The 24,922-nt window shown below is 38.0% G+C and overlaps 1 protein-coding gene across 3 annotated transcripts; it reads left to right on the top strand.

Moving 5' to 3' along the window:
• Positions 1 to 2,546: 2,546 nt before the first annotated feature.
• GCG (glucagon) lies at positions 2,547 to 12,231 on the top strand. 3 transcript variants are annotated; one of them, XM_005671882.4, is made up of 6 exons: positions 2,547 to 2,634; positions 5,558 to 5,679; positions 7,154 to 7,315; positions 8,973 to 9,110; positions 10,956 to 11,099; positions 11,749 to 12,231. In XM_005671882.4, the coding sequence occupies exons 2-6, from the start codon at positions 5,588 to 5,590 to the stop codon at positions 11,753 to 11,755; spliced, it is 543 nt and encodes a 180-aa protein (XP_005671939.2). In that variant the 5' UTR covers positions 2,547 to 2,634; positions 5,558 to 5,587; the 3' UTR covers positions 11,756 to 12,231. The 3 variants fall into 3 exon arrangements, with proteins under 3 accessions (XP_005671939.2, XP_005671940.2, NP_999489.1); XM_005671883.4 differs by lacking the exon at positions 11,749 to 12,231 and having other exon boundaries at positions 10,956 to 11,103; NM_214324.1 differs by lacking the exon at positions 2,547 to 2,634 and having other exon boundaries at positions 5,588 to 5,679; positions 11,749 to 11,786.
• Positions 12,232 to 24,922: the final 12,691 nt, after the last annotated feature.

Below are 24,922 nucleotides of genomic sequence, written 5' to 3'. Positions count from 1 at the left end.
AGGCTTTTGACACTAGTTATGTACATACAAGGCCACCATTTTCCCTGCCTCATGTCTAAATACTTGAATAACTGCTCTGATGGGAATTGAAGGCCACGTAGAGACTGGTGCTGGGAGAGTCACTGGAAGGAATCCACTAGTTCAAGTTGAACTTAATGTTTGTCTTAATTTCTGACAATACAAGGTCCATCAAGGAGTCTGCTTTCCCCTTCAAGGGAGGAGAGCAGTGCCCTATTCAGTGAGACCCAGTGCTTCTGTGCTCTCAGAATGCTTATTATTAATAGCATTGGGGACCCGCAAGAATCAGTGTCAGTGGGCTGGAGATGAAGCCAGAGAAAATTTCCTGAAAGAACTTGGGATAGTCACTTCTGAAATAATAGAAAGCAGGTGGAGTGGAGAGAAAGAAAGAAGCTTTATGGTGAGCTATTGGGAGAGGGCATTTACTGACCTGCCAAATGCTATGCGAAAGCCCATATACACATCATGGCAGAGCCCCCTTCTTAGGGCTGCTCCTATGAAGAGGTAGCATCTGCAAAGGAGAGACAGAATAACAGAGACAAAACAGAGGGGAAGAAACATCTACTCAAATAGGCAAAAAAAAAAAAAAAAAAAAAAAAAAAATATATATATATATAGAACTGAGGTCCAAACAATTTAATAAAAATATAGCCAATATACTCATGAGGATGGAAGCCAGAAGGAAGAACAATTTGTTCACATATTAAATTAATACATACTTTCAGATCCACCATACGTGTGTTAATCCAGACAGCCATGCGTTGTGCCACGGTTCTCTGCTCTTTCGCCCCCTCTGCTGGTGAAAGCAGTCCTCAGGTCAAAACACCAGCAAGCACCAGGGGGTGAAGAAAATTAGATGGGCATTTTATACAGTCGTGCTTCTCAAAGTTTAATACCCATATGAGTTGCCTGGGAATCTTAGTAAAATGCAAATTATTCAGAAAGTTTGGGCTTGGGCCTGAGTGGTTACATATCTGGTGATGCTGGTCCTTGGACCACACTTTGAATGGGAAGTCTTCCATTAACGGTATAACACCCATCAGTAATCACCAGCACAAATGCCCCTTCCTGAGGTCTCCCAATTTCACATAGAATTGATCTCTATAGCCTTTAAATAGTTCTACATCCAAGAGTGGGTCCAACCCACAAAGTGAACTGTTTAAATCTGTTGGGTATATTTCTCCATTTGTCTCGATAATTTACTTCTGTATAAGCTTCACCATGCAGTTGATGGTATTAGAATAGTGGAATCTAGTTAACAAGTGTGGCAATGAATTTGTCATATGAAATCAAATTTTTATTTTAGAAGAGTCATTTAACCAATGTTCTCATTTCCAAACAGGAAGCTGAGGCATAAAGAGAGTGGGTGACTTGACTGAGGCCCAACAGCTTGTTGATATCAGCCAGACTAAAATCTCATTACACCAACACTGTCCACATGCTGTCTGTCCAGATCATTTCCCAATGCTTCTCTTTCTCTAAGGTGACCAGACTGATACCTGCTAAATCCCATAGATCACTGAGGTTCTAATGGGCAGATCACAAAGCTCAGAAAATATGACAGTATACATAGTAACTCATTCTTTCATAAATTAGTATCCAGTCTCTTATCAGCAGAATTAGCCTCTAAATATCCATTAGAAGGAAAAAGAAATACTAGACCCTGTCTTATAGCATTACCCCTCTTGAATGTTCAATCCTCATTTTACTGTATCTTTTTTCCCATGAATCCAATTTTTAGTAACAGAACACATCAGGTCTTAACTGATATTCTTTAAAACTCCCCACTGAAATAATACAAGTTAATTTCATATAGTGTAAATTAGAAGATATTTTTTCTTTCTTTCTTTTTTTTAATTTCATGGCCGCACTGGCAGTATATGGAAGTTCCTGTGCCAGAGATTGAATTCGAGCCACAGCTGTGACCTACAGCTGTAGCAATGCCAGATCATTTAACCCACTGCCCTGGCTGGGATCAAACCCACACTTCTGCAGCTACCCAAGTCGCTACAGTCAGATTCTTAACCCACTGTGCCTCAGCGGGAACTCCAGGAAAATTCTTGATGAGTATGTTTTGAGTGAGTGATTCATTATTTGGATATATGAAAAGATGAACCGATTATTACATTAAGATACATTCATCATAACTAAATAGCAAAGAAGGGCTTATAAGGCCCTCAAATAAGGCTACGGACTATATAATCTCACCTTCTTTTGTCTGCAGCATAAAAATTCACTTTAGAGTACTTAAGTGATTTTCATGCCTGACCAAGAGTGAAAGGTGAATTTCCAAACTGCTCTTTCCATTCTCAGCAAAAAAAAAAAAAAAAAAAAAGCAACAGAGTAAATAAAAAGGTTCCTCCCAATATAAGCATAGAATGCAGAGGAGCAAAGTGAGTGGGCGAGTGAAATTGTTTGTAACAAAAACTCATTATTTACAGATGAAAAATTTATATTGTCAGCGTAATATCTGCGAGGCTAAACAACGCTGGGGAGTATATAAAAGCAGCACGCTGTGGTGCAGAACTACAGGGCTCAGGACACTGCACACACGAAGTTCTGAAAAGAGTCTCACTCTCTTTCCACCTGCCCTGTTCCACCTTCTGGTGTCAAAAGGTAAGATTAATATTGGGTGATTGTAAGACTGTAAGTCCTGCTTGGGGTATAGTTAAGTGTTCTTAAGGAGGCAAAGTATTATGAATTGAAGTGTTTTTGTATCCTACACTTTATTACTAATAATACACAGGGCAGAATTGAGATGAAAGTATGATATAAAATGCTTTTACATAAACTTCAACATAGTGAAGCTATAAAGTGAGTTGAGAAATAATTCAATGCAAAGATTCAAAATAGAAAGAAAAACAAAGATTCCAACCAATGTACTTGTTATAAGATTTAACTGTTATGATAATTACATTTAAAAAATAAGTGGTAATGTTTTGAAAAACAAATATTTTCGTTGGATTTGATAAATGTGTATACTACTTTGAACAGAAGGCGCCTTTTAAATTCAGCAGAAATGTGCCCATTAGAGAGGCTTTAACAGCAACTGCTCCTTACCAATGAAAACGTATGGTGAGCAGAATCAACACCATCGGTCAAATATTCAGATTTCTGATAAGTCTATCAAGAATTCAACGACCATGAAATCAGCTCTTTGTAAATAAGACATAGCATATTTAGTACAGAAAACAACTATCCTCATTCACTGGGCATTCTATGGGTGGAGCCAATTAAAACCACCAATTAATAATTAGTTACTATGTATTGAGGACCAGTAGTAATAAATAAAATATCTGAACGCCTGACATTCTGAAATAAAATTTTAGTACCTTTAGAAAAAAATCAGATGTTCTAAAGTACCTATTTAAGCCCTTAAGAACAAAGAACAATTTTACAAAAATCTTCAATAGAGTAAATGATAATGTGGTGTGTTTTTTTCACACCTACTAATACCTGTGATAGGAAATGACCTAACCAGTTTCTACAGTATTCATTTGACCTACAACACCAATATACTTAGGGACATATTATAATATGTCACCTTGCCTTGGTCAAAGATTAATCTTCCCAAAAGACTTTCTGTTTAGTAAATACTATTGGTGCCATATTTCCTTTTAAATTTGAGTGGAAAAGTGAGGTTCTTGTAAGACTGCAGATTCTCTCTATAGGCTGCCTAAAGCAGAGGTAGGGAATTAATTGAAAAATCTTCTCGTATAAAATAAGATTTTGATACCAAAATAATGCCAAAATTTGCTTTCTCAAGTAGTGGTATACAAACTACCTTACTCTCAAAATTTTCACAATTTTGCTGACTTTTAACAATGAATAAAATTTAAAAAATTAGTTTATTCTTTCAGTAGAACTCATTTCATTGCCTGTAGAGGACTTTTTTCTGTGTGTTTGTTTCTTCTACCAGCTCTCACAGTAACAGAAAACCACCTGCTCCATATCTGCCTCCGTAGAACATAATAGAAGATATTGTAAAGCCTTTAGGAATATTGCGTGGAACAAATTATAGTTCTAACTTGACTTTCTAAGAATGATGTAATCCTAAAGAGGAGTGCTTGCTTTAATGTTTTAAGTTTCTGAAAGCATGACTTTATAACTAAGAATTATAATCAGAAGGCCTTGCCTATCCTTTTGGCAAGGTTTCCAAAGTTTGCCAACTAGATAAACTGAAGCACAGCAAAATGCCAAATTAGTACTTGAATGCTGATGAATGGAGGAGGACAAATATGTAATAATGCCTATTGTGTTGCTTTGTCTAACTGACCATTTAAACTAAAAAGACTTAATATTTTAAAAGAAAAAAATGCCGCTGCAGGTATTACAGTCTCCATGTTTTCATACCAAAGACAGAGCGAAAGTTTGGCTAAGATGTTAAAGAAAAGATTGATAGTTTAAAATGATAATATTTGTAAAATACTTATTTCAAACCAAATGCCATTTGCTAAAAATACTCATTCACATTTTTATGGATAAGCATAATCAAATTTGGATCGAAATCCCCACTTCTCAAAGTAAACAGTCAGACTTGAAAGTAGCAGAGAGAAGTTCGTGGCAAACACTGGACTTGAGGCTTTCATTCAGAAAATAGAGGTGTTTGTCCAGTGGGGACGCTCAGCCCCACATTCCTGTTGGTCCCAACCTGCCCCATCCAGACTGCATAGTCTTGTCCTGCTCATGACATCTGCTTTATGATGTGAAGACAAGCAACCAGGTGTATCCTACAACCTGGCCTAGAGTGTCACTAGCAGTGAATGACATGTCTTGGACTCAGTCCAATTATAAAACAACCTGGGGACTTCCAAGAATTCAGAAGCAAGCATTACATTTCCTTCATGACAGTGATCTCTTAGTTTCTTAGCTGTGATTGTTCAAGTTGCCAGAAGCATTAGTTCTTGTTGCAAATTGCTTGTCTTTAAAATGATTTTTTTCCTTTAATTTAGAACAGGTCAAAGCACCCTAAAATACCTCAAATCTGTTGGCCGCTTTATAATTACAAAGTCTAGACCAAGTTACACTATTTAAAATATAAATGAATAATACATCTGAACCGACAGCTGGTATGCCAAGTTGTAGCCTGAGGCTGCTTTAAGATGGTTGAAATGCAGTATAATGTAAATGCTTGAAAGTGAAGGACTATTAATTGAAAGCCAGACTGATAGTGAAGAGGGTGGCATTATGGATAAGGTGCCATTCAGGCTAACCATATGTAGCATATCATCTACAGTGGGTATTCTCAATGTTTATCGTGGACATTTTAAATTTCAAGTCTGGAAATGAGCCTTGTAATCATTAACAGAAGTGTCCGACACTAATGAAAAAGCTTCATAGTGCTTTTGTATTCTTTTTTGTCACATACACACACACCAAAAAAAAAAAAACCTGCAGGAAAAATATAATCTAATATTTGAAATTAAGCTGGAAATATAATCAGAATAAAACGAATGACTAGCTTTTTCTATTTATAATATTTACTTAGTAAAAACTGAACTAATTTAGCCTGACGCGTTGTCTTTATCTTCCCCCCAAGCCCCCAACTCTGTTCCGACAGGCAGCAAAAATGAAAACCATTTACTTTGTGGCTGGATTGTTTGTAATGCTGGTACAAGGCAGCTGGCAACGTTCCCTTCAGAATACAGAGGAGAAATCCAGGTATTAAATCTTCAGATTTGAACTAATATAGCACTATAGTTAGAATACAGCCCAGGATAACCGTAACTCATGATTAGGTCTTGGCAATTTAGAGTAAATTCTCCGCACAATTTTCAAATGTTTAAAGAATCATTGTGATAAAGGCTTTACTGGAGTATAGATCAGAGTATGTTGTCTCATAATCAAAAGGGTGGGAAATGGTGAAAAATGTGCTACATGGGAAATTATAGCTCTTTCAAATCTTCAGCTGATCCTACCTGTCCATTCATTATTCACACTGCATAGTAGATCATTTTAATTATTCACACACCAACTTTTCCTTTTTTATTCCTTTTAAAAAGTAACATTGTTGCTTTCTAACTGAAAAAGTCATACAGTCATAATAGAAAATATGCATGTACTGAATACTTATATATATTTATAAATGTATCTCAGATCATGTGTAACTTTGTATTATGCTATTTCTCTTAGCATTATATTGTTAGTTTATTCTTATATCATTATAAATATCTATTAAGTGTATGATGTTTAATGCCTACATACTATCTCATCTCATAAATGTCCAATATTTATTTAGCTACTCCTCTATTGAGTACTTGAGTTCTTCACATTTTCCCACGAAAAATGTGAAGGAAAATAGCCTTTTTCCCTACTTTTCTTACTATTTTCTGAAGATTGATTTCTAGTAGCAAGATTATCGTGTCCAAGGGATTGAATGAGTTTAAATTTTTTATGGTCTCTTGCCAACTTGCTTTCCAGAAAGGTCATACGCATGTACACTCCATCAGCATTATAGAAATACTCCTCTCACAATATCCTCCCCAATATTTAATCCTTGCTAATTTGACAGGTAAAAATAGTATCTCATTTCTATTTTTGAGTCAATCATGTTGAATATTTCCCCACATAGCTGTGCCAACCAACTGTTGAAGACTGGCATACGGATTATCTTCTACACAGTTTCAAATTAGCAAGTGGGCTTTTTTCTGTCTTTCTTTGAACTTTTCGTTGACTTTCCTTCACCATTAGCTACCCCATAAGCAGGTAATGAAGCTATTTTTTTATACTAATATGTGTGAAACAGAATTTGGAACATAAACCTGCCGCCCCAAAAAGAATGATTTGGAATTCTTCACTTTTTTTTTTAAATATTCAAGGCGTTGCTCTCTTCTGGAATTATTAGCATAATTATGAGTAGTGGAATTTGTTGAAAAAAATCTATTTAATCCTTTTTTCAGGAAAAAAAAAGGAAGACAGTTTGAAAATCAGCTGCTAGAATTCCAAATCAGAGTGTATTAAATTCTAGTAAAACCATGGGATTCCCATGACAAATAAAGGTCTTTCTGAATTGCCGCCTGAAATACTCAGTCCACTTGCCTTCTGGCTTTACGTGGGTCTGTATTTTGTGGAGATGTTTCTCAAGTAAATCTAGTCTTGAGGAGAGATTTAGTTGCCCCATTACTGTTCCTCATAGATCATTCCCAGCTCCCCAGACGGACCCTCTCGATGATCCAGATCAGATGACTGAAGACAAGCGCCACTCACAGGGCACGTTTACCAGTGACTACAGCAAGTATCTGGACTCCAGGCGTGCCCAGGATTTTGTGCAGTGGCTGATGAACACCAAGAGGAACAAGTAAGTGTCTGACCCTCATCAGAAATTTGCACACAAATGCAGTACTTAAATATGTCTAAAATTCCTCCTGACTTTCTTAAGTTATTGTGCATATCAAATAGCACCCATAAGATATTTCAGTTTTGATGATTTTCAAGGGCAGTGATGCTCTCCTTTGTCTTATGCCTCTAAATGTCCCACCCCTTGCCCCTCCACCCTCCAATGGGACATAAATTTTAAATTGTTTTCCCAGCTGCGGTCTTAGCAATATTCACTCTCTTGCCCATTTTTCTTTAAATTCGAAAGCTGACTTTTTTGGACTTGTAAGGTTAGGAATTTAATTCCTGATCCAAAGTTAAGAGTAAATTCAACATTCCCTGTAGGGTTCAAACTCATGACTGTGATCACATTCAAAGTATCCTCTAGCCAAGTTAATCATGGTAAGGAATGGAAACAGATGCAGTCTTTTTCTTGTAGAATACAATCCAAGATACACATTTAAAATTATAGCCTAGCTGCACAGCATAGAGAAGAAAGCAAATAAGAACACAAGCCTATCGTAAGGCATACATTTTAATGTTGGATCTTCTTTGACAGTGTTGGGGGTTTTTGCTGCATTGAGGCTACTGGAGGAAATCAGCCGCAAGGGTTTCACGGGGATGGTGGAATTTCACAATTTCTTTGGAGGGCAGCCCACAAGGGGAAGGGAGTTATGCATGCAAAGTAGTTGAAGGAAATCTGAAAAACAAGAAAAGGGAATAGATTTGTCTGGATAGAATGGAGAAGGGAAAAGGATGGCGGTGGGGAGGGAGGATGGGAGAGGAGCTATTTCCTTCCAGGAAGAATAAAAGAGGGTGATTGACCAAAAATTCTCAAACTGGAAGGAACAGGAAAGATGGCGGGTATGGTCAGAAGACAGTGGGGAAAGTCCCTGTGAAGGATTACGGATGGAGCCATTGGTGAAAGGTGAGAAATCACAAATTTGAAAAAATGCAAACAACTGTCTTCATTTCTGGAAAGAGAATGCCACAACCTGGTAAACTAATGTAAAACAATAGTAGCTCCCTGGCAGTTTATGTTGTGTTTAAGATAAAATGCTTCAGGCTAACACATGCTGGAGTGACTGACCATCTATCTGGTCGACCAACTCCACCGAGCACTCTGTACACACCTGAGGGTGATCTGGGGTCATCTTGTTAGCATTCCTCATTGCTAACCCTTCACACATTTCCTTTAATCCGTTATCTTGTGGTCTTTTTGATGACATTTTGAGATGCTCCTTTGCTTTCCCTTGATTCAATTAACTAACTCTGACCCCATAAGTACTAAAGGCAAGCAGCTATTTTGTTCGCAAGTACCCTAACACAGTGGATAGCTCAGACACATTGAGACTGAAGTAAAGGCAGCTTTAATAATTAAAGACACAGATAAGCAGGGGAGGTGAAAATGGGAGTGAGGGAGCTTAACCCTCCTTAATTGTTATTGGCACCCCTCCCATCAACCTTCACTCCAGATACTTAATGTAGCTTCAGGATGAGTCCCCTACCCACCCTCCTCTCCCAAATCTTCCTAAGCCCCTTCTACACAGAATCCTGAACCCAAAGCTGCCACTGCTTATAGGTGAGAACCATATTGCTAAAGAGACAGATCTTCAATTTAACTTTCACATTTCTTTCAGGAATAACATTGCCAAACGTCACGATGAATTTGAGAGACATGCTGAAGGGACCTTTACCAGTGATGTAAGTTCTTATTTGGAAGGCCAAGCTGCCAAGGAATTCATTGCTTGGCTGGTGAAAGGCCGAGGAAGGCGAGAGTAAGTCTGTACATTCTTATTTAACTTTTTTTTTTTCCTTGATGCTGAAAACTTAGACTACAGTTATCTATATATAGATCTGCATTACAGAAGCAATTAATATAGTCTTACGAAGTAAGGAAATAACTCCAGTTGGTGGGAAACAGTTTACAAAAGTCTCCTCTGTTTTATCTTTTTTTTTTTGTAAGGGCCACACCCATGGTATACAGAAGTTCCCAAGCTAGGGGTCAAATGAGAGCTACAGCTGCCAGTCTACACCACAGCCACAGCAGCACCAGATCCGAACCTCAGACCTACACCGCAGCTCATGGCAACACGGGATTCTTAACCCTCTGAGCAGGGACCAGGGATCAAACCGGTAACCTCATGGATTCTAGTTGAGTTCGTTACCTATGAGCCACAACAGGATCTCCCTCTCTGTTTTACCTTTGATAGCAAATATTAATAATAGAGTCAAGTAGGTTACTTTTCATCCCCCATTATAGTTGTATTATAATTAGGGTATTTGTCAGTCCAGGACAATTTTCAGAATAAATAGAGTGATTTGGTAACTAACCACCCCAGGAAAATAAACTAGGACTGTCCCAGGGAAACCAGTGCTAAAGGAAAAGAAGAAACAATGCTAAAGACTTAGTTTGACTTCAAATATTTACATATAGGCTCAGCATATATTTATATGTTAGTAAGTACTCAGGTAAAGTGTGATGAAGACTGAAAGAAACTAAAGATGTTTAATGAAATGACATTCAAAATACAAATATATGGAGACATCCATATATTTAACAGTGTACTCATTTTTTATGGGATTGTCATATCATCACAAACCATCAAATTATCGCAGTTGAAAATGAGGCTAAGACCTTTAGGTACTTTCTTAGACCTTAGCACAACCAAACAGACCCCTGAACTGTCTCATTTTCTTGTGACCATTTTGATTGACATTTGAATTATGAGAAGCATGAAATTTATGTTCAACTCTTTTTTTTAAATAAGATTTAAAATGAGCTTATTGAGACTTTATAGAGCTCTCAAGACAAAAGGGAACTAGTATTGTCACTGATTTTTAAAACATTAACAATCAAATTTACAAAATCAGTTGGGAAAAGTGTCACTTATACTTAAGATGATTTTACAGTGTTTTAAATGGATACCCGAAATTCTGCTAAATAAACCAATCAAAGAGAAAATCTAAGCGAGACTAAACTTTAATCCCTTAAAACTCTACTTGGCAAGGGTTCTGATAAACACTAGTTTTACAGGATATAATACATTGTTCTGAATTATAAACAAATTAATCGTCTCAACAATAACTTCTTTCTTGGCAATATATTAAAATCTTTGGGAGTTCCCTTCGTAGTGCAGCGGAAACGAATCCGACTAGGAAACATGAAGCTACCGGTTCGATCCCTGGCCTTGTTCAGTGGGTTAAGGATCCGGCGTTGCCATGATTTGTAGCGTAGGTCGCAGACACGGCTCAGATCTGGTGTTGCTGTGGCTGTGGTGTAGGCCGGCGGCTACAGCTCCGATTAGACCCCTAGCCTGGAGGCAATCTCCATATGCCTCTGGTGTGGCCCTAGAAAAAGGACAAAAGACCAAAAAAAAAAAAAAAAAAACAAAAAAAAAAAAAAATTCTTTGAAGCAGCTCGCATCTGGAAGAGGGCTTGGTTTCAGGTCCTGGCTCTGCACTTTTCTACCTACTCAATTCCCTTTCCAACAGACAATTTCTGTGAGGATTTTCATGATAGAAACATATCATTTTCTCAATCCCCCTTACACAGTACCCATCACAGCCAATTGATAAGCATTTATTTGACCAAATACTGACATTACCTCTCTTTTTCTCAGTTTCCCAGAGGAAGTTACCATTGTCGAAGAACTCCGCCGCAGACACGCTGATGGCTCCTTCTCAGATGAAATGAACACTGTTCTCGATAATCTTGCCACCCGAGACTTTATAAATTGGCTCCTTCACACCAAAATTACTGACAGGTGATTGTATTTTAGTTCATTCCGAAAACCATCAAAATTCTCATAAATACGATCACACTGGTATAGGCCTTTCCTCTGTGGGGAAGAGAGAGTCTTAACTCTCTTGGTGTATAATCAAAATTATGACTCGTTCAAGAGTACACTATTATATTTGTTTTTAATCATTACAACTTTATTCATTCACCTATTTATTCCAGACACATTTTCTGAGTGTCAGTAAGGGACAAGGCATTAGGATCACAGATATGAATTAAAAGTGGAGATGATAAGTTATTCACATATTAATGCCACATTGCATATTGCTATGTATGTTGAAATTTTAGCAGGAAGTAAAATGTCAGTATATATGGTATTAAATACTTAATGTAATAAGCATAACAGTAAAACTTTAAATGCCAAAATTAACCACTTATCTTGATTAGCTGTAGTTGCTTTTTATAATTATTCATAGACTTTCTGTTTTTTAATAGGGGAAATTTAGGATAAGTCATCTTTGAATGTAAATATGTGAAGAACCCAAGACAAAGGATGTATAAGATGAAAATTTTTTATCAAAACAAATCACTACACTAATTCCTGGATAAGTTAACTGTATCATCTAGGTATTATACTATGTTAAATCATTCTCTCTCTTTCTCTTTTTTTTTAGTCTCTAGGAAGTATGTCACTAATCAAGATCGTGTTCACAACATCACCTGCCAGCCATGTGGGATGTTTGAAATTTTAAGTTCTGTAAATTTAAGAGGTGTATTCTAAAGCCATATTGCTTTGCATGCCAATAAGTAAATTTTCTTTTATTATTGTATAACCAAAAGATTATAAATGGAATAAACCATTCTCAAAATATTACTAAAATATCAGCTTTAAAATATCAAAGTGCAGAATTCTATTTCCTTCTTATTTTGGATGAAGTATCCTAACCTGCTTACATGTGGCCTTGAAATTGTTTTCTATTATATAATTTGTATATATAAATTGCACCAATTGCAACATATCTGCATTACAATAATAGGATAAGGGGAGGACTGGTAGCCACAGTTGTGAAACTGCAAAGAGAACTTTCTTCTTGAAACGATTATCATAGAACTGGTCAGCTTTCAAAGATAGGCAAATAAAACTTTCTAGCTCTTAACCATTGCCTGTCTTGTCTCTTCTTTTGTCTCCCATCCTTCCAAATACCACTTCTTCCTAAGCTGGAAACCCACAAGTCAAATCTGATGCCCAGACATGTCATGTTTTGAATTGTTTCCTTAACAATGTTTTTACATTTTGAGGCAGCACTGAAAAATCAAGTGTTTTATATTGAAATATTCCTTGCTTTCTTCTCCTGAATAATTAGATCATCAGGCAATTTTAGACCAATAAAACAAGTTTCTTCTGGAGCTCAGTAGCATCTGCCTCCTTCTGAATGATCACATACTTTTCAGGTCACTATTGTACCCTCTACACATACACACCCACCCACCCACACACACACCCTGTGCATGGGCTTACACACTCACATCAAAGTAATATATACAGGTAGGCACTTTCCACTGGCCTACTTTCTTTATTCACCTTACTTGCCTGGCATCTGCGGACATTTAAGTTTGTCATACCCTGTACTCTTGTTTCCTTGTCCTAGAATGTCCAGTATCTTGGGCCATTCTGGTGCTGATTGCCATGCTAGACACTTTTTTTTTTTCTGTATACAGCACTGACAACTCTCTCTTTTTTAGCATTGAGATATAACAAACATATAACATTGTGTATGTTTAAGGGGGTAAGAACATGTAAATTTGATATATTTACATATTGCCATATGATCACCACCAAAGCTAACACCTCTGTCACATAACATAATTATCACTTCTTTTCTATAGTGAGGATTTTTAAGATCTAGCCTCTTAGCAATTTTGACATACATAATAGCATTGTTGACTATAGTCACTATGCTCTGCATTAAATCTCCAGAATTTATTAAACTTTTAGTTGCAAGTAACCTTTAATAAGAACTCTCCAACTTTCCCCACCCACTCATCTGGTTATTCAAGAGTGTGTTTAATTTGCACATGCTCATAATTTTTCCAGCTTTCCTCTTCTTATTGATTTCTAGTTTTATAGTATTGCTGTCAGAAAAGATAATTAGTGTGACTTTAATTTTCTTAACTCTCTTAAGACTTGTTTTGTGGCCTATCATTCAACCTATCCTGGAGAATGTCCTATGTGTGCTTGAAAAGATTTTTGCTGCCTTTGGATGGAATTGTCTATCAAAATCAGTTAGGTCCTTTTAGTCTAATGTATGGTTCAGATCTAATATGTCCTTGATTTTCTGTCTGGATGATCTATCCATTGCTGAAAGTAGGATAGTGAAGTCACCTGCTATCATTGAATTGTTGTCTATTTCTCCCTTCAGATATACTAGAATTGACTTGCTCTCATGTTAGGTATCTCCATATTTCTGATAGTTGTATCTTTTTGATGAATTGATCACTTTATTATTTTGGACACTCTTGGGAGCCCACTCCTGAAGGCAGTGCAGACACTGCATCCCTTTAGAACCTTTTTTTTTTTTTTTTTCTTTTTAGGTTCACACCTGCAGCATATGGAGGTTCCCAGGCTAGGGGTCCAATCAGAGCTACAGCTGCCAGCCTACACCACGGCCTCAGCAATGCCAGATACAAGCTGCATCTGGGACCTACACCACAGCTCAGGGAAACACCAGATCCTTACCCCAGTGAGCGAGGCCAGGGATTGAACCTGCAACCTCATGGTTCATAGTCGTATTTGTTTCCACTGCACTACAATGGGAATTCCCTTTAGTGCATTTTAATATTCTTATCTTCCTCTTTCCTCATCTCCTCTCCAACCCTAGTCATGGAGGTCCCACCTCAGTGCTCTGGGTGCTGCTGCAGAGAAATGGTTTCTTCAGTAGCTTCCCACAGTGAGGGTAGCCTGGCATACACTCACCACTCCCCTTTTCTCCTTTAAGGGAGGTTGTTACCAGTTAGTTCAACCCTGGTCTGTGTCACCTTGGAGGAGAGATAGAGCTGGGTGGTGCCTCTCGCCATCTCCAATGCATCCAGATTTAGTTATGGTTTTTTGATTTTTTGTTTTGTTTTATTTCGTTTTGTTTGTCTTTTGTCTTTTTTAGGGCCGCACCCACGGTATATGGAGGTTCCCAGGTTAGGGGTCTAATCAGAGCTGTTGCTGCCGGCCTACGCCAGAGCCACAGCAATACCAGAGCCACAGCAACATCAGATCCAAGCCGCGTCTGCAACCTATGCCACAGCTCACAGCAAGCTGGATCCTTAACCCACTGAGTGAGGCCAGGGATTGAACCCACAACTTCATGGTTCCTAGTCGGATTCGTTTCTGCTGCACCATGATGGGAACTCCTGGTTTTTTGTTTTTGTTTTGCACCAGTGGAGTGGAGGAATCTCTCCTCAGAAAGGCTTAACTTCTACAAAGTCTCTCTTATCTTGGATGTCCACCCAAGTTAGCACTCTCAATGTTTCCAAGCTGTGTTGGAGCAGGTTCACCAACTCTTGCTGGGTCTCTGCATCAAGGCCTGTCTTGTAATTTCCGGAGGTACAGGTGAGAGATACTCATCCCAGGTCCTTTGAAATGTGGTGCTGGATTCTACAACTCTACAGAGGTACTTTTATTCATAAATGGATGCCGTCTTTTAGTTCTTCAGAAAAGGGAAAGAGAGAAGGAATGTACTATGTCACCATGATGTTGATATCACTTTGAATCAGATCCTCTTTATCTATCTCTAAAGTGCCCCTGTAAGCTAGATGTTCCCCATTACCCACCAATACTTATATACTTTGACAAATAGAAGTGAATTTGAAATAATATTTGTAATAATCCTCTTACCCATTTATGTAATGATGAACATTTCCTGATCTGGATGGAAAATTTAAGATTAGAGTTACCTAAGTAGGGTTAGTGCTCACTGTGGGAGACTGAGAAGGTAATTTAAGCTGCCTGGACCTAAATTCCTTATGTGAAAAAATTAGATTACAAGTGTCTTAACCACCACTGTATCTTATAGAAGTCTTTGTTTATAACTCTGTTTTTGTCTTACAGTGAGGTCTCAGCAATAATAGGATCCTGACATATCCATTCTAAGATCATTATTATGGAGCTACTCAGGGCGGATGCCACCTATATATGTATCAAGATTATGTCAGTCAGATTTCCAGAAACAAAACTACCTTGTTTTTCTCCAAAGCATCTGAATGGAGAAGCTCAAGTTTTTTTCTGAGTAGGGCTTTATTTGTTTATTTGCTTGTTTTTTTAGGTAGAGGATGGGCTTTGTGGATTGTTGAGGCAGTCAATGGATAAGATCAAAGTACAATATTTTTCACAGTTCTGAACTAAAAAGCTCAAGGCTATTCTACAATGTCCACTATTTTTTCTTTTATGCAAATTACTGCCTTTACTCCAGTACCAATATATCACAGGTGACATAAGAGGCTCCTTTTGGAACTGAATGGTGGTTTAGAAACTAAATAGATAACGTATTCTCATGGCACCAGAGTCAAAACTTGAAAACAACCCTGTACCCAGTTAAACAGCAACTTTTGGGACCACAGATGCACTCATACAAAGGGGAGGAGGTAGTCAGCTAAGGAACTGGACACCAGGTTGAAGCAAACGGAAGAAGGAAGCATAAGACAGAAAATGTGAGGTATTCTCAAAATAAAGCCAAAGGTCCAGATCAGAGAGGATCAGTCTTCCCTTAGCTTCAAAAAGCAAACTAAGAGATGACAATGGAAGGAGCCCATAAGTCTAGAAATGAAGTCAAATGTATTAATTAGGTATTATGTTTATGTGTAATACAAACCCAGACATGGAGACTTAACTAAAGAGGAAGATAACTTTTTTACAAAAGAAGCCCAGAGGTAGGAATTCCAAAGGTAAACATACCAGCTGTAGCACTGCCATCATTAACAAATGACTTTCCTCCTATGGTTACTCAAGACTGAGATGATTGATCTATCTCCCAGGTTCCTGTCCATTGTTAAGGGGATATGAAGAGGTAAAAGGAGAAGGATGAGTAGGAGGAGAAAAAGGAAGAAGAAGAAGAAGAAAATGAGAATAAGAAGTATCTAAAAGGACAATTGACAGTCAGGAAAGGAATACACCAATTATGAGAAAGCAAAAAAATTCCCAGGAATCCCCAGAAGATTTTCAGTTTTTTCTTTCTTTTTTTTTTGTTTTTTTTTGGCCAGAAATTGTCTCCCATGACCACATCCTGGCTACAAGGGAGGCTGAGGAATGTGTTTTTCAGCTGGATATATTGCATCCCACACAAAACAGAATTATATTAGTAAGGAAAATAAAAGAATGAACATTATGCATGGAATTAAAATCCAAAAGTACATTACCACAGTCAGAGTTGAGATGCCCAAGCCTTATTTGACTGTGTGTTACCTTTGCAATTTAAGGTTTCATTGGTTTAAGTCCAAACAGGTTTGGAAAATCCTGGACTCCCTCTGGATTCAATGTAATAAAAGTAAAACACCCAACGAGTTTATTGTAGACTATTTGGATAAGACTTATACAAGGATTTTATATCTTTAATTATAATACAAAAATTACATAATGGGAATAAGAGAGTAAAGGAGTTCTACTGAATGAACTAGGCAGATATAAATGTAAAAGAAAGCAGAGGTTACACTCTTGGAACCAGAATGTAAAATTCAAGCAAAAAATATTAATTAAGGAAAAGAAGGACATTTTAAAATGCCAAGTGTTCTGTATCATAATGAAGGTCTATAACAGCTGCTAATGTTTATGCACCCAATAACTTATCAACCACTCATAAAGCAGAAACTACATGAGGTTCAAGAAATAGTAGTCAGAAATACACTGATTAAAAAATATGTATAAACCCTTCTCTCTTAAATCAAGACAGAGTCAGAGAAGTAAAAAATTAGGATATGGAGACCTGACTACTATAATCAATAAGATAGATCTTATAGATCTAAACTGAACTGTGAATTCTGATGAAAAAGAACATATCACAACATTGTAAATCAACTACACTTTAATTTTAAAAAATTAAAAAAGAAAGAAGATACATGTTCTCCAAAATTAGAATGGAAAATTCACAAAAACTCACCACATTTTTGGCCACAAAGTAAACTTTAATAATTATATAAATAAGCATACAAATTTTGAAGATTGAAATCATTCAGAATATGTTCTCTGACTGTAGTGACATTAAGCTAGAAATTAAAAATAAAAGATTGGAGTTCCCGTCGTGGCGCAGTGGTTAACGAATCCGACTAGGAACCATGAGGTTGCGGGTTCGGTCCCTGCCCTTGCTCAGTGGGTTAACGATCCGGCGTTGCCGTGAGCTGTGGTATAGGTCGCAGACGAGGCTCGGATCCTGTATTGCTGTGGCTCTGGTGTAGGCGGGTGGCTACAGCTCCGATGAGACCCCTAGCCTGGGAACCTCCATATGCCGCGGGAGCGGCCCAAGAAATAGCAACAACAACAACAAAAGAGACGAAAGACAAAAAAAAAAAAAAAAAAAAAAAAAATTAAAAAAAATAAAAGGTATCTTGAAAATTCACAACTGCTTGAAACTAATAATAATAATGCATGGGTTAAAGAAGAAATCATCAAAGAAATTAAAAAATACTTTTGAATTCTATCATAATGAGGATACAACAAATACAAATGAGAAATACAACTAAAACACTATTTAAGGGCAAAATATAGCTTGTAAATGCATTTGTTAGGAAAAAAGAAAGTTTGAAAATTGATGGACTAAGCCTTTACCTCAAAAAGCTGGGGGGGGTGGGGGAAGAAAAGCAAATTTCAAAATGTAAGAAAGGATATTTTTTAAAGGTAAGAGAAAATAATTAAATACAGAAAAATTGGCAATAAAAATTAACAAAGCCAAAAGTTAGTTCTTTGACTAGATCAATAAAATTCATAAAGCCCTAACAAGATTAAGCAGGGGGGAAAAAGGAAAAAAATTACGAATACGTATAATGAAAGGGGATATCTCTAAATATCTTACAGATAATAAAAGGAAAATAAGAATATATTATAAAAAATTATATGCCTGATAAATTTGACAATTAGAGGAAATGGACAAGTTCCTTTTAAAAATGTTACTAAAACAGACATAAGAAATAGGAAAATCTTAATAATCTTCTGTCTAATATGGAAACTGGATTTATTGTTTTAAAAACTTTTCCAGAAAAGAACTCCAGGCCCAGATGGCTTAACAGGTGAATTCTTCCAAACATTTAAGGAAGAAAAAACACCAATATTACATAAACTCTTCAAAATAAGGGAAAAATAAAGAATATTTCCCAGCTCCTTTTATGAAACCAGGATAACCTTGACACAAAAATCTGACAAAGATTTTACAGAAAAGAAATAGTACAGATCAATCTGACTCATGAACATAGGCAAAAACTCCTATACAAAACGTTAATGAATCAAATCTAGCTATATATAAAAGTATAGTACAAATAAGGAAGAAGAGGAAATAACATATAAAATAAAATGAATTGAGGAACAACCACTGAAACAGATGAAACTAAAACAAATGAGTCTGTTGAATATGTCTATGATTTATTGGCATAAAATATATCTGAAAATCTAGAAGAGATAGGTAAAGTTTAAAAGAAAGTGGAAATTTAAAAAATTGACACTAAGAGAGAAGAAAAGCTTAAATAAACCAATTTACATAGAAGAAATGGAGAAAATATCAAAGAACCATCATATAAAAAGGCACCAGGTCCAGATAGTTTGTTTCACATGGAACCTCTATCAAACTTTCAAAGAAGTGGGTAATTACAGTGCTTCATAAATTATTCTGGAGGCTAAGGGGAGAAAAAGAGAAGAAGAGTGTTCTAATTCTTTTTATAAATTGAGTATAACATTGATACATATGTTTAATAAAGATAGAGGGAAAAGTGGCTCAGGTCACTGGCTCTGCCTCACTATTCAGATTATAAAAGCTGGTGATAAAACCATCTTCATCAAAAATTTCATAAGAGATGGAACTTCATAACACCAGAATCCATCAGCAAAAAACAATGCGAAGCTCAGAGAGAAGCACACAGGCTCTCCACCTGGTGTATGCCAGTCACATTAGGAAGTGAAATCCACAAAGAAACCCTGATTCCTGGTCACACACACCTTAGGGGAGAAGGTAACAACCAAAGCAAGTGGATACTTTTAAGGTATCCAGATTGCTTGCCCCTAGGAGGCCCTAGCAAACTAGTCAAATGCAAAGATGTCCCCTTTGTTAGGGTTATTTTCCGTAATTGTGTACAGCCTGGGTGCTTGTAGACCCCTCAGGCCTAACCCTGTCCCTGGAGAGGTGTTGGAAGGTCAGCCAGGTGAGCAGAAGGATGGGAGGTTGGCTGAGTGTCAGGTGCTGTTAGAAGGGCTTCAGCCAGCCTGCCACCAGGTGTAGGTTCTGACCCAGAGTTCCCCTCCCTCTATATGAAGCAGTGCCCATGGAAGGGTTGCTTCAGTGAGCAGTATATCAAGCCTCAAATTATGTTCCAGGAAGAATGGCCTCCCAGCAAAATCAAATCAGACCCTTCAGATCAGAGGTTTGTGCTCTAAAGATCCCACTACATAGTCTTAATAGGGCAATCTCTGGATTGTAAAGCTGCCATCCACAAACTGTTCCTACAGTAAGACCACCAATGTGTCTAGAAGGTTTATGCATTATGGATGGACTCACTGAAGAACTCAGTCACAGACATGGCACATTGCTTTGCAAGGTGCCCCTGATGATCCTGCTGAGTTCATTAAAATCTGCTAAACTAGCAGGAGATCCTGTACTTGTGATTTCATCCTGAGGCCTGCCTCTAGCCTAAATAATCAGGACATAACATCAGCCAGCCCCTCCTTTTTGGGTGACCATGTGGAAAAATCACTTTCCCCTGAGCTGACCTCCATCACCCCGGAGATGCCAGCAGCTCAGAAGATGTTGCTTCAGCCCAAGGGCTCAGCATTGGAGATGGCAAAACATCTGTCAACACACCTCACCTTCCACTTTATGAGACACAGAGTATTCCCTCCTCCCGTCATGGCCTCCCCACCAAGAGGGAAATGACTGTGGTGACTGTCAACACAGAGGCTGAGTTACAAAAATGCCTCCAGTTGTTCAGCTTGGAGGACCCCATAGAATACTATTTTTCTGAAATAGCTAACTGCTTGCCTTGTGAACCTTGCCTCTATCAAAATGTTTGCAAAACCCTAAGTTCCCTGATGACTGCCTGGAGTCTCAAGGCGTTGTTTCACCTGTGCCAAGCCAAACAATTCTTTGAAGCACCCTGGCTTGACCTGCTTAGATCCCAAAATCAGGTACCTCTGGCTGCTCTCTACCCTGCTCAAGGGACTAGATTATTGCCTTTCTTCCCTGATGATGCATTTGTGAAAGTCTCCATTATTCTCCACAACTTCACAGGTACCTCTTCCACACCCATAATTGCTACCTCTAAGATGAGTAGTAAAGTGTTGGTAAATGTTGATGATCTGTTCTCTGGGGTTGAGAGTGGGGATGAGAAAACCCTTGATTTGTAGTTATCACTAGAGTTTGTGGAGTGAGTACTCCCACCATGGCCAGTCTTTCACTGAACATGAACTTGAGAAGAAATGTGCACTATCACTCCTCCCCAGTGCACTTCCCACAGCATCATTCCACAGGATAAGGAAAAATGAAGAACCAAGGATTTGGGGTGGTGTAGCTGAGATGCTGCATTATGTGACTGAGAGCCATTGTAATATGGGTATTAAAAGCAAATACACATGGGAATGAAGCAATACTAATTTCAGAAGAGTGGGTTACCTCTGCTTGGGAGCAGGGAGGAGAAGTAGATATTGAGCACAGTGCTTCAATTATCATGGTATTTGGAAGTTTCTATTTTAAGGTTGGTGGTGAGCATATTGCTGTTCGTTTAATTAGGCTTCATGTCTTCTTGAATGTTTTTAAATTGCCATAAAATTATAGATGAAATGGAGATAAGGAAAGAGAATGAGAAGGAAAGGCTACTGTGTTCCAACTGCCCAATAAAATGCCTACAAAGATAAAATAATGATAATAGTGAACAATAATAATAAAAATAATCCATTATTTTTATTATTCAAGAGTGACTAGAAAGAAAAGAAGTAGATAAACTATTGAGGGGGCATGATTAGAAAAGGGCATAATAGAAGCAGCAGTCTAGATTTGTAATTTGGCTTCTGGGTAATGTCATTCACTGAAGAGGACACACTGGCTAAGGAGCAGATTTTAAAGGCTGGAGAGAAAACAGTAGGTTTAGTTGGAACATAAAAGAGACACCCAGTTGACTTCTACACCCATTCTGACCCCAGGAGAACCCACTGAAACTTGTCCCACAAAGGAGTGATGGAGCAACTGAATTACAGTGGGTTAAGAAGAGATGAGAACATGAAGCGCATAGATCACAAGTATAGACCACTGTGGTTTTTCAAATTTTGTCCAAAAGAAAAGAAGTAAGGACAGCAGTAAGGTTTATACATAAGACATAGGAACACTATGGCTGGAAGAGTGGAATTTGATGATGTATTTGCATAATATTTTATACAGAATGGAGAAAACATCATTCTAGTGGAAAAAGGAGGAGGGAGAGGGCTGGATAGTAGGACCAAGGAGTGGATGTTGGTTGATTCAGTATTTGTTGATTGGTTTGCTAAGATGAGATGATTTGAGAACAAATTTGTATCTCTTCTCTCCCAGCCTGGGCAGACCACACAGAAAGCAGAGTTTGGAAAGGTTGGCATTAAAATGAAATTTCACTCTCTTCTCTTTCGGAGAGAAGTGAGGGAGGAAGAGGGCACAGAGATGAAACAGCACCCTTCTTAAGTTATAGAATTATGTAGGTAACCAAAAAAACAAGCAAAGAATAACACATTCAGAGACTTTCACAGGGCACAACTTTACTACAAACTAATTCTGAAGTTTGTGCTCTTTAGAAATGCTATTTCCCCAGGGAAATCACAAGTTCTTGCCAAGACAGAGAGTTCTGTTTTTGAGTGATTCCTCTCACTTTTCCAACAATTATCATTTTTGATGTTCGAAATCATTTCTATCTGACATCTGGGACAAATACATGGTATTTCTAGGAAACTAGTTCTTTTTTTTTTCAAGAAAGTTACATTTATAGTAACACATCTTCCTTGAAAATTCATGATGTTTCATATTCTTAACAATTTTATACACCAGCTAGAGACTTGGGGCAATGAGCAGTGGCAGGTCAACGCAGTCAAGTCGAGAGAAGATGGGTTTTAAAATCAGGCAGACTGTGGGAGATCCATTGTGGCCCAGAGAGTTAAGGATCCGGCATTGTCACTTCTGTAGCTAGCCTCACTCCTGTGGCATGGGTATGATCCTTGGCCCAGGAACTTCCAGATGCCAAGGGTATAGCCAAAAAAAAAAAAAAAAAAAAAATCAGGCAGTCTGGGACTTGAGTGACAGTTCTGTCAGAGAATAAAATGGGGACAAAATCCCTTTCTGATGGTTCTGTTGTGGCACTTAAGTGAGGCAGCACATTCCAAGCTCTGGGTGCAGTCCCTGGCACATAGAACCCTTTCTATAAGTGGAATCTTCTATTACATAAATTATTTGAAAACCATTAATAAGCAGTTAAGGTTATCAATGGTCTGGTCAATACCTACTAGCTTTGCAGTGGCATTGAGTGATGGGAACATAATATAAATAACTGTAAATAAATCCAAACAGCGTCTGTGAAGTTTATTTATGAAGTTCAAATTGATGAAGTTCAAGATCAGCACAGATATTTTTATGAATCCAGCTCTATTATTTTCTAATTGCTGCTGTTAACAAATTACCACAAACATGCTGCCTAAAACAGCACAAAGATATTCCCTCACGCTTCTACAGGTCAGAAGCCCCAAAGGGTTTTCAATAGGTTGGAGTCAAAATGTTGGCAGACCCCACCCCCTCCAGGGTCTCTAGGGGAAAATCCATTCCCTTGCTTCTTCCAACCTCTTAGAGACTGCCTTCACTCCTGCCTCTTCCCCTGTCTTCAGAGTGCGCCTCTCCAGTCTCCACTCCCATCATCCCATCTCTTTTGTCTCAGACCCTCATCCTCCTTACTCCCTTTTATAAAAGCACATTTGGGATAACATTGGGTCCACCTGAGTAACCCAATCTAGGACAACCTCTGCATCTCTAACTTAAAAACATCTGCAAAGTCCCATTTTCCACATAAGATATCATAGCCTAAGGTCCTGGGGGTTCGGATGTGGATTTCTTTGGGGGAGGGGGCTTTCCCTAGCCTATCACAAAATCCAAGTCCAATTATACAGAGATGACATATAGAAAATAGCAATTTGACAGCAAAAGGCTTGAGATTTATTGTGGAACATAATCTATGCCAGAAACAAAAAGGAAATGCTGTAATGTAAACAGCAAACATGATTCTGGGGGTAAGATAAGGAGAAAACTTTGCTGTTAATTTACTGCTGATTTGGATTTGAAAAGAAATGCCATTACCAGTATTATAGAATGAGGTACGGAGTAGACTCTAGGGAGAAAAATCCTTAAGGACTAAAATCATTGTAGAGGGGTGAAAAAGAAGTCTTCTGGAAAATAAATGAATCGCAACTGTGTAGCTTGCACGGGATGTGGGGGGAAGAATAGCATAAATCTTAATAATTAATTGTAAGAGTATGGAGTGTGGGCCAGAGATAATTAGCAGAAAAGGGTGAACATGTCCTCACCATATTCACAGAGAGCTGAGAAAAAGAGGAAATGGGCCAAACTGCAGTGAGAAGCTGGGCTTTTAAAAAAGGAAGTTCTTGACCATGAAGATCAGACAACCAAGGGAAGCTGTGTAATCTCCATCCTTAAAGAGCTTTAAAAATAGTATAAACAGCCATCTGCACAAGATGATTTATGCATTGACCTTCAGGAGGCGGGCCCAGATAATCTCATGAAGTCCCTTCCAAGTGTGGGATTCTATGATTTAATCAGTATGTGATTTTTTTTTTTTTTCTCAGCTCCACATTTTGTGAGATAACCAGCAGATGGAAGCCACAAATTCCCCAACATCATACCAAAATCATGGTTCCTCTTACTGGTAGGGCCTGGTCAAGCTTGCCAAATTGGCATCAGTTGTAAAAATCACTGAAGGACCCACCTCAAACATTTATTTATCTCCTCGTGGGTGTCTGGACCACTCATGTCCACAAAATGCAGATAATCTTTACATTGATCCATGTGCATTTAGCTTTCATTTCGCATAAGAGAAAGTTGCATATGTTAGAAGTATTTGGTTTGGAAAGCTGAGGCGGTCGCTTTTTAAAATGTTACGAAAAAATATACAGACCCTTGTCTGAGTGGAAATTAGACCTGTTGGACTCTTTGCTCTGAAAAGTTCATGGCTCACTTGAGCCCCAGTGTTTCTCACTCAAATAACAGATACAGTTCTCTGTGTATGTTCACTTGTTCATCGAACAAACATTTGAGTGCTGACTATGTTCTAGGTTATGCTCAAAGCATTAGGATGAAACAGTAAGGCAGACCCTGTCTTTCCTCAGGGAGTTTGGTGTCTTCTGCGAGAGACAAACCAATAAACAGGCCATGTTGATGCAGAGTGGGGAAAACTGTAATGGCACTAGGGACACAGGATGAGCAACCAACCTAGTTTGAGGGGACCTGCGAGGATTTCTGAAGGAAATGACGCAGAAGCTGGGATCTGTAGGATGCAATAGGAACTGCTTGGGGAGGGGAGGGTGGTGGAACAGTATTTCATGCAGAGGCTGGTAGAGTGCCTTGAGATGGAAATGAGAGTCTTTGCATA

This window comes from Sus scrofa, chromosome 15, assembly GCF_054392235.1.
Source record: "Sus scrofa isolate SSC_HxYL_T2T_F1_AM1 chromosome 15, Sscrofa_HxYL_maternal_Yorkshire_Landrace_v2.0, whole genome shotgun sequence".
In the NCBI taxonomy this organism is placed as follows: domain Eukaryota; kingdom Metazoa; phylum Chordata; class Mammalia; order Artiodactyla; family Suidae; genus Sus; species Sus scrofa.
This window is presented reverse-complemented; position numbering and strand designations above follow the sequence as displayed.